This window comes from Sceloporus occidentalis, unplaced genomic scaffold, assembly GCF_023333645.1.
Source record: "Sceloporus occidentalis isolate IW3139 unplaced genomic scaffold, rSceOcc1.0.p SCAF_10, whole genome shotgun sequence".
Taxonomy (NCBI): Eukaryota; Metazoa; Chordata; class Lepidosauria; order Squamata; family Phrynosomatidae; genus Sceloporus; species Sceloporus occidentalis.
Genome location: NW_028316990.1, coordinates 30688253 through 30702756, shown reverse-complemented (window position 1 = coordinate 30702756; position 14504 = coordinate 30688253). Strand labels below are relative to the sequence as shown.

At 40.4% G+C, this 14504-nt stretch overlaps 1 protein-coding gene across 5 annotated transcripts in view; it reads right to left on the bottom strand.

The window, feature by feature from the left end:
* The window catches only part of LOC149306319 (intraflagellar transport protein 38), a 51511-nt gene extending 38901 nt beyond the window's left edge, over positions 1–12610 (bottom strand). For 2 of the 5 annotated variants that reach the window (XR_016282472.1, XM_089540125.1), the window contains exons 1-3: positions 11003–11138; positions 8638–8749; positions 5322–5406 (exon numbers count right to left, since the gene is read on the bottom strand). Coding sequence is in view for 3 of the 5 variants with exons in the window: in XM_089540125.1 (XP_089396251.1) it covers positions 5322–5406; positions 8638–8749; positions 11003–11024 (219 nt within the window). In the remaining 2 variants the exon portion in view is untranslated. Of the gene's footprint in view, positions 1–5321; positions 5407–8637; positions 8750–10866; positions 10947–11002; positions 11139–12544 lie in introns of those variants that run through there. The other 3 variants (XR_016282471.1, XM_089540123.1, XM_089540124.1) reach the window with 3 other exon arrangements.
* Positions 12611–14504: the final 1894 nt, after the last annotated feature.

The window sequence follows — 14504 nt, the reverse complement described above, 5'->3', positions numbered from 1 at the left end:
TAGAAACAGCCAGAAAACTTCAAAAGCAAAGCATCTGGGCACATGGACTCAGTCCCATAAGGATCAAACTCAACAGCATGTAAACATTGGTTTGCTTTAGTTCATAATGCTGTATTGCTTTACTTTGTTTTACAAAATGCAAAACTCTCTTAAAGTCTGTGCCAAGTCTACATCATAGTCACAACCGAGCTCCTGCTAAAGTGAAAATGGACCTCCTCATGATGGGAAGGACTGTAAGATCTTCATTAAACTTCTTCCAGCTATTAAAAAGTAATTTTAAAAGGAGGAGTGAAAAGCGGATCCAAATCCTTAGATGGATGCAGTGTTGTTTCATTAGGAGTTCACCTTCTTTGAAGGTGAGAAGACAGAGAACTGAAGAGCTTGAGGGAGAAAATGACAGATTGCTAGACACCAAACTGACCAAATGTTTAAGGCCACAGCTGAGATGCCATGAAAAGGCAGAGAAGCCAAACCAAGGCCTGTTACAGACTGCCAAAATAAAGCTGCTTCGGGTCTCTTTGGAGGTATGCTATTTAAATGATGCATGGGTCCTAGGAGTCCGGAGGTCGCGCCAAAGCCACACTCCATTCCTAAGCACTGGAGTGCAGCTTTGGTGCAGCTTCTGGATTCTTAGGATGCATGCATCATTTAAACAGCATATCTCCAAAGAGACCCAAAGCAGCTTTGTTTTGGCAGTCTGTAACAGGCCCAAGACAACAGAATATTGTGAAAATATCACATAGAGTGTATTTCCTTTCATTTCTCATGGTAACAAGAATGTGAAGGTATGTGGGAAGATCTTGTAGGACCTTTGAGACCAACTGAAAGATGTTGGCAGCCTGAGCTTTTATAGACTCATGTTGCCCAATTCTTTCTTTCAGTTTGTCTCAAAGGTGCTACAAGATCTCTCTACATACTGATTTTACAAACTAATACAGCTATATCTTTGAAGAATGTGATGGGCTACTTCAGGAAAACACTGAATACAAAAGGTCTGAAAGAACATTTAATTTCTACCTTGGAAGAAAGCCTACAAAGCCAACTTCACCAGGAGATTGATAAAAACCATTGTAAAAGTATTGTTCAGAAGGAAGTTTTTCAGATCCATTTAAAACACAAAGAAGGAAAATCAATGGTTGTTAAGGGAATGGAGACCAAGTCAATACAACGCAAATTTCCATATTTCCTAAAATAGCAGATGTTTCTCCTCGCCTACAAATGGAAGAATCAAATTTCTGAGTGGCTTTGCAGCTGCTACCACAAAAGCCTCTGTAAACAAGGCCAACAGTTTTCTTTAAGTCTATTGCATCAAGATAAAGATGGTTCTTCGCTGATGCTGTCGAATTTATCTCACCTTGGTCCTCACTCTTATCTATATACAGGTAATCTCATCTGAACATGCTCTAAACAATGATGAGCAAATCAAACTAACAGAGAAAACAGGAATAGCATATTAAGATTCAAATCACAGGAGATAAGGTATAACACAGTATCTCCAGTAAAGATAAAATACTGATTTGTGAATCTAATGTGTTTGGCGTATTTCCTTCTTCACCCCATGCCTGACTCCACTGCTTACATATATATATGGGAGGGAGCACAATTCAGACTGCAATCCCTGCCCAAAAGGATTATAAACCTCTTGAGTACCAACTCTGTTATGCAGCAGACTTTATAAATGTTAAACCCTGATGACTACAGTGCAATCCTCCAGAGGTGTTCTATCAAATCCCTCCTCTTGCCAGTCTCCAGCACTAAATCTCTAAGCCACCATCCCAAGAGGTCCACAAGATCATGTCTGTGTATATAACAGCCTGGATGAATTCCCGATTCTCCGTCTGTGGATCTAAACTGGGAGTGTGAACCGCGTCACTGTGAACCTCATAGCTATGGGTCACATGCAGCCCCAGTGTCATTTTTGCATTCCCACCTCTCTCTTGGACTGCCTCAGGGGAAGCAAAATGAGCAGAAATGGAGAACTGGCATGCCTGGAAGCCTCCAAAACTAGCAATTCTCTTTCAATACGATGTATGGTGGCCTGCCATTTTCAGTCCTCAGGTTTCACTTCCATCCTGAATCACTGCCCCTGTGATTCTGGCCAAACAGAACTGGTGGAACATGTACTTTTTCAGTGTCTGTACTATAGAGATCTATGCACTGAGCTTATTTTGTCAATACCCCACAAACATAGTTTTATTGTGGGTTTTTCAGGCTATGTGGCCGTGTTCTGGAAGAATGTATTCCTGATGTTTTGCCTGCCTCTGTGGCTGGCATCTCCAGAGAATGGTGGCATGGAGGTGTGGGGGGTATATTTATTATGTGACCCTGTGTGACTCCACGAACATCCAAGATGCTCAGAAGAGTATTTTGTTTCCTTCCTGCTTTCAGGAACACAATTCCCAGGATTCCCTAGCATGGAGCCAGGACAGTTAGAGCAGTATCGAACTGGATTATTTCTGCAATGTGTTTTGGACTCCAGTTTCCCATCTTGCTTCAGATGCTTCTAGCAAAAGACCTACGCACAATTTGCTTCTCCAATGGTTCCTGCTTCTTTAAACAAGTTGTTATATTGCCCTGCATTGCCAAGCTCTACCCTTTCACTTTCTGGATGAATAACATTTTTGCCCTTATCACTTTGGGATGAATTGTTCCAAACCAGATGCTTCCCAGCTCCTGACAGGTTTCTCCCCCAGAGATTAATTTAAAAGCTGCTGTGCAACCTTTCCGCTATCAAGAGCAAGCGGGCTGTTTTCACTGGGATTCAACCAGACCTATTTGTTTTGTATTGGCTCAGGTTGTCCCCAAACATCCCCACTGTCTGACAAATCTAAATCCTTGCGCTCAGGACAATAATCTCACCCATACAATACATATTTATCAGGCCCTGTATGTGGAACAGGTAACACTTTTCAAAATTCACCTTGGGGGCCCTGGCTTTCAGCATCCTAACTAACTACTAGGGTTTTTCTCCCAAGAGTATGATTATATTTCCCAGGGTTGCTAGTATTGATGCGCTCCATGCTTCTTTTCTGTGTACTATCTAGCAAGCTATCAAAACAACTGGCCACAACTGTATCTTTCACTCCAGATGCACAGAGGGGCGGGATAAAAATTATTATTATTATTATTATTATTATTATTATTATGTCACCATACAGCCAACACAATCATTGAAAATTCTTCTCTGTATACCGTACTTTTGACTGGATCATCCAAAACAAAGACCTTATTCAATGTTTGCAGATTTGGGACCCATCTTTAGCCTCAGCCTCCAACATGATACTCGGTTTCAAATTTTTAATCATGTGCCCAGATTGCTTCTGTTCTGCTGCTGTTGATATATATATGATGCATTTTACTCAATCTGGGATTTAGCTTACAAAAGCTAAAACAGATACAGCTTAACAAAATTACATCATACAAGACTTAAAAATATAAATGAACCAACAGTAGAATTAAAAGCAGCTAAAAGCATGATCATTAGTAATGAAAAAAATTAACAGTATAGCATATTCTCAATGGCTTTCTACCATCAGTCCTGAAAGGGCTGAAACTAAAAGGTATTCACTTGCCTGAAAGTATAGTGCCTGTCTAGCCTCTCTAGGGAGCAAGTTCCAAAACCTGGCATTAGCCATTGAGAAGGTCCTTTCCAACCAGATGTAATATGTGAGGATGTTGGGCCAGAGATTTCCCTGAAGATCTCAAGACTTGGGCAAGCTCATATAGGAAGAGACTGTCTTTCAGATATCCTGAGCCATGTATGCATTCTCAGGTGGTTGCTTTTGTTAATATCATGAGGTTCTACATTTTTCAGTGTTTTAATATGGAATATAAACTACAGTATAAAGGCTTTAAAACCATAGAATCACAGAGCTGGAAGAGACAAGGTCCATCCTATCCAAGCCACCATCATGCAGGAATACACAATCAAAGCACTCCCGACAGATAACCTTATTTAAACATCAAAAATATCAAAGCCAAGCTGTTAGGGTTTAGCTTTAACTCAGCAGAGTAGTAGAAATGTGCCTTTGTCTAACTATGGCCTGTTACAGACTGCCAAAATAAAGCTGCTTCGGGTCTCTTTGGAGGTATGCTGTTTAAATGATGCATGGGTCCTAAGAGTCCGGAGGTCGCGCCAAAGCCACACTCCATTCCTAAGCACTGGAGTGCAGCTTTGGTGCAGCTTCCAGATTCTTAGGATGCATGCATCATTTAAACAGCATACCTCCAAAGAGACCCGAAGCAGCTTTATTTTGGCAGTCTGTAACAGGCCTATGCTTCCCTAGGAACTGAGACTGACTCAAAGACAACAAACATGTAGCTTGCAGTTTAAAACAAACGTTTACTAATGGCTTTAATCTATATACATAGAGGTTATATCCTAATTAGCTAGTGGATGTGGCAGCTAACAAGGCCAATGAAATTTTAGGCTGCATCACTAGAAGTATAGTGTCTAGATCAAGGGAAGTAATAGTGCCACTCTATTCTACTCTGGTCAGGCCCCACCTGGAATACTGTGTCCAGTTCTGGGCACCACAATTCAAAAAGGACATTGAGAAACTGGAGCGTGTCCAAAGGAGGGCAACTAAAATGGTGAAGGGTCTGGAAACCATGCCCTATGAGGAATGACTCAGGGAGCTGGGGATGTTTAGCCTGGAGAAGAGAAGGTTAAGAGGTGATAGATAGCCCTGTTTAAATATTTGAAGGGATGTCATATTGAGGGAGCAAGCTTGTTTTCTGCTGCTCCAGAGACTAGGACCTGGAGCAATGGATGCAAGCTGCAGGAAAAGAGATTCCAGCTCAACATTAGGAGGAACTTCCTGACAGAGAGGGCTGTTCGACAGTGGAACACACTCCTTCTTTGGAGGTCTTTAAGCAGAGGCTGGATGGCCATCTGTTGGGAATGCTTTGATTGAGATTTTCTGCTTGGCAGAATAGGGTTGGACTGGATGGCCTTTGTGGTCTCTTCCAGCTCTACGATTCTATGATTCTATGATTCTATTTATCTCACTATCTTTCCAAAGAAAGTTGAGAAAAGAGAATCTGCAGTCCCAAAGGGGGAGTGACTTAAAGCACATGGTTAGTTTGAATGAGAGAGAGGACAAAGTTTGCATGCAGGAAATCCCTATCTATCTAAGGAGGGGGAAAGAGAATGCAAAAATCTTCCAACATAACCTCCAGCCTCTGTTTAAAATCCTCCAAAGAGGATCAGTCAATGAATACAATCAATGAATACAATGCTTTCGAAAATCAAAATGCAGGGGAAGAAGACCCTGCCAATCACAATATTTCATGCTAAACTCTAAAATAAACTGGCTCACCATAAACTGAGCAACTGCCTTAATGAAAAAAACTCGGTCTTGCTCTGTCTCAACATCTGAAGGGATATCGGTCTGAGGCTCATATCTGCAAAAGGAAACATCTGCAGAGTTAAATAAGTCTTCCAGCAACATATATTTTTATTTAAATGTTCATATCCCCATTCCCACTGCAGCACTTCAAAGTGGCTTGGAGCATAAGAAGTGCTCATTAAAACATAGTTTTCAAAGAGGTAGCTATGTTAGTCTCTCATTGCATAAAAAGGAGGAAGGGAGTGGGGAAAAAGAAAAAGAAATATAGCTGCACATTTATGAAGCACTGGTTTATATTTTCGCATGTGTTTTCATGGATATAAACACACTTCTTTGGATACTAGAGGCATGCTGTGGTGTCATGTTGGGGTCCAACACCATATTTTACAGAATCCTCTCCAAAGATCCACTGATCTGTATCTGAAGGAACTACACAAATTAACCAGCGAATTCTCCACTGATGTACAGAACCAAATTCAAATGGACACCCTCCCAAAGCCCAAACTGGTATCTAGTTTCAGATAGGATCAGGTGCATGACACCAGAGCATGCAGACATCTTCATGATATCTTTGTAACTTGGCTACATAGAGAGCAATTGCTTGAGACGTTCCAACAGGATGGACACACATCTGCCATTAGAAATGGCATTACTGAAAAACCAACTTGCAGAACATTTCAATATTCCTGGACACAAGTGATTTGCAGGCTGTGCTCCTTGAACAAGGAAATTACAAAGGAAGACTAGAAGGTGAAAACACTGAACTGAATTACAGACAGCCCTTGCTTCTTCTCAGAGCGGGGTTTAGCCCTGGGAATCTGACCTTTGGTAAGCCGATTTATTGCTTTCACAAATCAACACTCATGACTGTAAAGATCTGAAAGACCTGTTTCACATTACACAGCTCTTTGAAAATGTAGGACCAGGCTCACGATTTGCATCTTTATGGATCCTACTAAATTCCATTCCATTCAAACAACGACGTAAATATGGTTTATATTTGAGCATTTATTATCACTCTGTACTCCAAACGTTGGTTTATATCCATGAATGCGCATGAAAAATAAAAACCAGCTAGTCCTAAAGGTACTGCCACATTTCTTCTTCTTTTCCCTCCCTCCTGATTCTTCATCGTCTTGACATTAACAGCATAAAAACCAATATGGATCAATCCACAAAAAGCAACAGTAAGATTCGTAATCTGTGCGCTGCCTTGAGCTCCTTGGAGAAAAGGCAAGATTAAAAATGAAACAAATTAAATTTAAACAGATTCCAGTGTGCAACAGTGGAACATGAATTCATAAGGAGACTGAACCAGACTTGAACAGGGAAGAATGCCTTTTACGATACTATATCAATGCAAGGATGCTGGGTCATTTCTCTATTAGTGCTCTGTTAAATAACAATGGTTATGATAATTTGCACTGCCTACCTTTTGCATTTCTCTTCCTTCCAACCACAATGGTTACCATCCCACATTTGCACCTATATCCAAGCATGTGAATGTTATGCAGCACTTTATATAGTGGACCGTTGTGTCACAAGATGTGTATGTATGTGCCTTCAGGTAGCCTATGGCTTTAAAAAGGCAAGCCAGACATCTCTCTTCCGGCAGGCCTTCCCAGATTAACATCCTACTAACGTCTGCTACTGTCCGGAGCTGCCTCTGCCTTGTTTTTAACAACTGTTTAATACTTAATTGTATTTTATTGTGGATGGGTGGGTTTTGGGAGGGTTGGGATATAAGGATGATCACTGTTTTATTGTCTTGTAAGGGTGTTTTATTATTGTGAAGTCGATTATTGTGTTTTAATATTGTTAGCCGCCTCGATCTGCTTGGAGAGGCAGGATACAGAATCATCATCATCATCATCATCATCATCATTGACCCCATATGACGACCCCATGAATTTCATAGGGTTTTCTCAGGCAAGGGATACTCAAGAGGTGGCTTTGCCAATTCCTTCCTCTGCGGAATAGTGATGGCGAACCTATGGCACACATGCCAGAAGTGGCACTCAGAGCTCTCTCTGTGGGCACACATGCTGTCGCCCTAGCACAGAGTTTGCCAGAGTTTCTTACTAGAAAGCCAAAGGGATGTGGCACTTTGCAATAAATAAGTGGGGTCTGCGTTGCAGTTTGGGCACTCAGTCTGTAAAAGGTTCACCATCACTGGCCTATAGCAACTGGTATTTGTTAGTGGTTTCCCAAGTACTAACCAGGGTTGAGCCTGCTTAGCTTCCAAGATGAGATGGGACCTGGTGCCTTCAGTGGTTCCCAACCTGTGGGTTGGGACCCCTTTGGGGGTCAAACGACCCTTTCACAGGGGTTGCCTAAGACCATCGGAAAACACATATTTGCATGTAGCAATGAAAATAATTGTATGGTTGGGGGTCACTACAACATGAGGAACTGTATTAAAGGGTCCTGGCATTAGGAAGGTTGAGAACCATTGCTTTAGGTTATTTAGGCATGCCACAAGAAGCTATTATCTTTTATTAATATGCGGACATTCCTGCTGCACCTTTCCTCCTGAAAGATCAATGCACAAATAAAGTCCCATTCAATGCAACGCAAGCCAATTGATACAGACAGGACTGGGCACCCTGCGCAAAGAACAAGGCATGCCAGTTCAGATTGTTATGGAAAGTGATACTGATGACACTTGGCATCAGACTTTATTATCAAGATTCACCTTGCTTAAATGTGCCTAGTTTAAATTCAATACTGAGAAGTAAGCTACACAATTCCTGGATAGAGAATTTGCCTCCTTCCTGGCACAAACCGAAGCATGGTTAACTTACTTTTTGAAGTCTAATGAGGCCTTGGTTACAAAGCACAATTGCAAAAGGCACCCTTTCACTTCTCATGCTAATGACATTAAACTCATTCCTCTTTATCAGATTAGCATTTTATCATCATTTTCAGAAGAAATGATTTACAGTGCACTGCCATAAGATCCATCTGGTGTTTAATTTCGTATAACAAAGCAATAAAAGAAGGCAATTTTAATCTGAAGCGTATGTTTGAGTTGAAAGCTTGAGAAGTGATAGAGGTTTATGATGATATGAAACCTCAGAACGAGGGAAGTGATTTGGGGTCATTTCAAAACTAGAATGTATTAGTTACTTCCAGGATACTACAACTCTATTTCAGTCTTAAAGGTGCGACGAGATGTCTATGTACTACAACAATCTTGTAGTTCATCTTGAAGAGAAGCATTTTTCAAAGTCACGGTCACATTTGCTCCGATGTTTGCTTTGAAACGAAGGGTTTAACTACCAACCTTTTCACCAGCCAAAGGAGTATCTCCGAAACCAGCATGAAGTTCGGGGTGCGAAAGTTCTCCATCGAAATGAGCCGGGGGTATCCCAGGGCCCTCATCATCTCAGTAAAATCTTGAGAAACAAAGACATATTTAGGTGTTTAAAGAAATGCATGCAGGTACATCAGTGCATCGTACACCAGAGGTGCCTCAAGGAACGACCATTCCCAGAATGCCACCTCCTGGAGCCATGACAGTTAAAGCGGTATCAAACTGGGTTATTTCTCCAGTGAGGATGGACTCTTAGATTATTGCACTACACTCTTAAAGCGTTGCCCCTTTGAGACTGACTGAAAGAAAGGAGTTGGCAGCAGGAGTTTTATTAGACTTCAGTCTCCTTCCCAGATGCATATTATTATTATGAATTCAAAGGTGATAATAGTCTGTAAAATCAATATGTAAAGAGATCTTGTAGCCTCTTTGAGACTCACTGAAAGAAAGGAGTTGGCAGCAGTTTTCCTAGACTTCAGTCTCCTTCCTCAGATGCATTTTATTATTATTATTATTATTATTATTATTATTATTATTTCAAAGGTGATAATAGTCTATAAAATCAATCTGTAAAGAGATCTTTTAGCACCTTTGAGACTCACTGAAAGGAAGAAGTTAGCAGCAGGAGCTTTCCTAGACTTCATTCTACTTCCTCAGATGCATTTAATGTAATGCTACTTCATTTCCATACACAAAGGATTTTGAATTTGAATTGAGCTTCTCACATAAAAATGGCATATACATACATACATATATATATATATATATATATATATATATATATCTGTCCCTGGTTTCCATTCCACTCAATGCATCTGAGGAAGGAGACAAAAGTCTATGAGAGCTCATGCTGCCAACTTCTTTCTTTCAGTGAGTCTCAAAGAGGCTACACGATCTCTTTACATATTGATGTATTGACTATTATTTATCACCTTTGAATTAATAATACTAAGAATATGCATCTGAGGAAGGAGACTGAAGTCTATGAGAGCTCATGCTGCCAACTTCTTTCTTTCTGAGTCTCAAAGGGGCCACAAGATCTCTCTACATATTGATGTTACAGACTAGTATTACCTTTGAATATAATAATAATAATAATAATAATAATAATAATATGATGCATCTCCGAGGAAGCTCATGCTGCCAATGTCTTTCTTCCAGTCAGTCTCAAAGGTGCTGCAAGATCTCTTTATGTATTGATTTTAAAGGCTATTATTACCTTTGAATAATAATAATAATAATAATAATATGCATCTGAGGAAGTAGATTTGAATCTAGGAAAGCTCCTGCTGCCAACTTCTTTCTTTCTTTGAGTCTCAAAGGTGCTGCAAGATCTCTTTACGTATTGATTTTAAAAGCTATTATTACCTTTGAATAATAATAATAATAATAATAATAATATGCATCTGAGGAAGTAGATTTGAATCTAGGAAAGCTCCTGCTGCCAACTTCTTTCTTTCTTTGAGTCTCAAAGGTGCTGCAAGATCTCTTTACGTATTGATTTTAAAGGCTATTATTACCTTTGAATAATAATAATAATTATAATAATAATAATAATATGCATCTGAGGAAGTAGATTTGAATCTAGGAAAGCTCCTGCTGCCAACTTCTTTCTTTCTTTGAGTCTCAAAGGTGCTGCAAGATCTCTTTACGTATTGATTTTAAAAGCTATTATTACCTTTGAATAATAATAATAATAATAATAATAATATGCATCTGAGGAAGTAGATTTGAATCTAGGAAAGCTCCTGCTGCCAACTTCTTTCTTTCTTTGAGTCTCAAAGGTGCTGCAAGATCTCTTTACGTATTGATTTTAAAGGCTATTATTACCTTTGAATAATAATAATAATAATAATAATAATAATAATAATAATATGCATCTGAGGAAGTAGATTTGAATCTAGGAAAGCTCCTGCTGCCAACTTCTTTCTTTCTTTGAGTCTCAAAGGTGCTGCAAGATCTCTTTACATATTGATTTTACAGACTCTTTATTTCTCATGAATAATAATAATAATAATAATATAACAATAATGTTGATTTTACAGGCTATTATTTCCTTTGAATAATAATAATAATAATAATAATATGAATCTGAGGAATTAGACTGAAGTCAGGGAAGCTGCTGCTGCTGCTGCCAACTCCTTCCTTCCAGTGAGTCTCAAAGGGACCACAAGATACAGACTGATTCTACAGACTAACATTGCTATATCTTTGCATTGAGCCTTCTCTCCCACAACGAACTACAATTCCCATCATCCCCTAGCCCTGAGCTCTAGGGCAGTTAAAGCGTTCTCGAAGCGGATCGTTTCTGCCGTGTGTTTTTTGGGGAACTCACTCCGGAGGTCGCGGAAAGACATGTCCAGCTTCCTCTCTTTGCCTCTCTTTATCTTTTTTCTCTCGGCTCGATTAGGCTCCTAGCGCCGCTTCCCAGGACTAGGCCGCGTCGCCATGGCAACCACGGCTACGGCGAGGCCTTGGGCCCAAACTACTCGAAAAGGCGCTGCGGGAAGGAAAACACTCCTTTTTAAAAATTATTATTATTACTATTATTATTATTAATTTGGTGTGTTTTCTCTTTCTGCTTTAAACTGTTAGGGAATCCTGCGATGTGTAGTTTAATAATAATAATAATAATAATAATAATAAAATTATAACAAAATAATAATAAAATGTGTAGTTTATAAATAATAGTTTGCTGTGGCACCCAAGTCTTTCTGACAGAGAAGGCTAAATGTCTCACAAAACTACAGTTCCCACAATTCCACAGCATGGGCTTCATCATCTGCACTGCAGAAATAACCCACTTTGGCACCACTTTAATGCTAGGGAATCCTGGGATGTGTAGTTTGCTGTGGCACTCAGCGCTGTTTCTGACAGAGAAGGCTCAATGTCTCACAAAACTACAGTTCCCACAATTTCATAGCAAAGCAATAGGCTTCATCTGCACTGCAGAAATAATCCACTGTGACACCGCTTTAACTGCCATGAATCCTGGGATGTGTAGTTTGTTGAAGCCCCCTGACGGAGAAGGCTAAATGCCTCACCGAACTACAGTTCCCACAATTCCATAGCAATGGGCTGCATCTGCACTGCAGAAATAATCCAGTTTGGCATAGCTTTAATGCTATGGAATCATGGGATGTGTAGTTTGATGCTGCACCAGAGTTCCCTGACAGAGCAGGCTCAATGTCTCACCAAACTACCATTGCCAGGACTCCGTTGCATTGAGCCACGATGGCAGTTAAAGTGGTGTCAAACTGCCGTGTGCAGAGACAAACTGGGATGATGGCTCCAAACTGACCGCTGAGGATAGGTTTAACTGGAGTGGATAAAAACGAATGCCTGTCCATGTTTATTTTAACAATTGTGTTTCTATATGACAATACAAATAAAAACATTTCAACTGTTATGCAAACGCACAGACACGCTCTCCGTGATGTATATATAACACTTTCAGGCTCGCTTTCCAATTACAGTCTGCAGACTTTATCCACAGATTCAAGCATCTACAGCTTGAAAATATTAAAAAAATAACAGAATGATAGAGTTGGAAGAGACCCCAAGAAGGGCCCTGATCCAGTCCAACCCCATTCTGCCATGCAGGAACTCTCAGTCGATGCATCCCCATTGACAGGTGGCCATCCAGCCTCTGTTTAAAGACCTCCAAGGAAGGAGACTCCACCACTTTCTAATATAGTCTATTCCAATGTTGAATAGCTCTTAAAATGGAAAAAAAATCCTCCTAATGTTGAGGTGGAATCTCTTTTTCTGTAGCTTGCATCTATTGCTCTGGGTCCTGTTCTCTGGAGCAGCAGAAAACAAGCTTGCTTCCTCCTCAATATGACATCCCTTCACGTATTTAAACAGGGCTCTTAACCTTCTCTTCTCCAGGCTAAACATCCCCAGCTCCCTAAGTGCTTCCTCATAGGACTTTATGGTTTCCAGACCCTTCACCATCTTAGCTGCCCTCCTTTGGACACGCTCCATCTTCTCAAAATCCTTTTTGAACTGTGCTGCCCAGGGAATACTTCCAACTTTCATTCATCTTCTCTTCCAGAAGGATTTGTTTTTGGTTAGTCAATAACCTTTTTGAATTACGGTGCCCAGAACTGGACACAGTATTATTCCAGGTGTGAGCCCTGACCAAAGCAGAACAGAGTGGCACTATTACTTCCCTTGATCTAGACACTATACTTTTACTGATGCAGCCTAGAATCGCATTGGCCTTTTTAGCTGCCGCATTGCACACAACTTTCATGCTCAGTTATATACCTTTGCCCTTTAGGATCTTGTCTAGACCTTTCATCACAGCTGCCCTCCACATTCTTAGTCTTCTTCTGATTTCTTGACTACAGTCAGATTTATATGTTGCATTCCCCCCAAAATATGGGAATAGGGATTATTCAGGATTGTCCCTGTCAAATTGGGACAGTTGGGGAGTATGTCACTCAGCATCCGGCAATGTATTCTGTAAATGCCTGCCATTTATCAGATCTCCAAGAGAAGTGGGATTTAACTTTACTGATGAGTTTGGAAAGGTTACTGTTTGAGTGACAGCTCCCAGAAATGGGAACCGTGCTTGCTGAGAAATTCTGAGTACTTCGATCCAAAAAGTAACTTTTCAAAGCTCTGCCTTTTGGCCTCCAAACCGCCAGACACCCCACACTTCGAAATTAATTGCTAAGGCTTCTGGCTGTTAGGTTATAATAGATTTCTGAGTGAATCCCAGTCTCTCCTTTAACAATTTGAAAGACCCGACGGATAGAGGCGGCAAAGTGCAGCCTCATCTTGCAGCGTGATCTTTCCGAGAGAGCGAACGCTCAATTTAAAATTCCCACCTGAGCAGCGGCAGAGAAGAGGTAGCAATTGCTCTTTTTATAAGGACACCAACTCAGTACAAGCGTATCATCTTACTAAACAGAGAGGAGGTTAAAAAGAAAAAGAGCTTTCCGTATAGTGGGTTCCTATTTGATTGATTCATCTTGGGAAATTACAGTCCTGACTATCCATCGTACAAAAATCCATCAACCGAAATGCACAATATATTTGTTGCAGGCTTTCGAAGCTCCATGGGCTTCTTCATCAGGCAAGATGTTATGAACCAAACAGGAGAAGAAGGGGGAAAAATAAATGGAGATATTAGTTGTTTCTGTCCTTAGTAAAGATGATAAATTTTAGGGACATGTAATAAAGAATGTAAAGGATGAAGTGGAGGGAAGCAATGCCAAAGAATGTACAAAATGCTAGCAGGCATAACCTAATAAAGGCTGGATGGATTAAGAAGGAGCTACAGTAAATAATGGCTGTGTGATATGGAGGGACAAGAGAGGGCTCAATGTGCATATATCAAAAGGGATGTAAAGGCAAGACTTAAGGTTAACTCTTATGAAAAAGGAACCATTCCCTTCTCTGAGTAGACTGGCAATCCTTTGAGATGAAGTGCCAAAGAGCTGCCGCTACCACTATTTTCCTACCCTGGCTTTCAAAAAGGCCAAGTGGCACCATGGCAAGGGAGAGAAAGAGAGAACTGAGGGGTTTGGTGCTTCTTTTGGTTTTCCTGGGACAGAGTAAGCTCTCATTTTTCTCCACTCAGAGAAAGGGATGGTTCCTTTTTCGATAAAAGGTACAGTACTTATATTGATCTGTACATTTATACATGAGTAAAGTCGGCCCTCCCTATCCACGGATTTTTTTATCCACCAATTCAAGCATCCACGGCTTGAAAATATTCAAAAAAAGTATAAATTCTAAATAGCAAATGTTGATTTTATGTAAGGGACACCATTTTGTTCTGCTATTATATTTAATCGGACTTGAGCATCCACGGACTTTGTTAT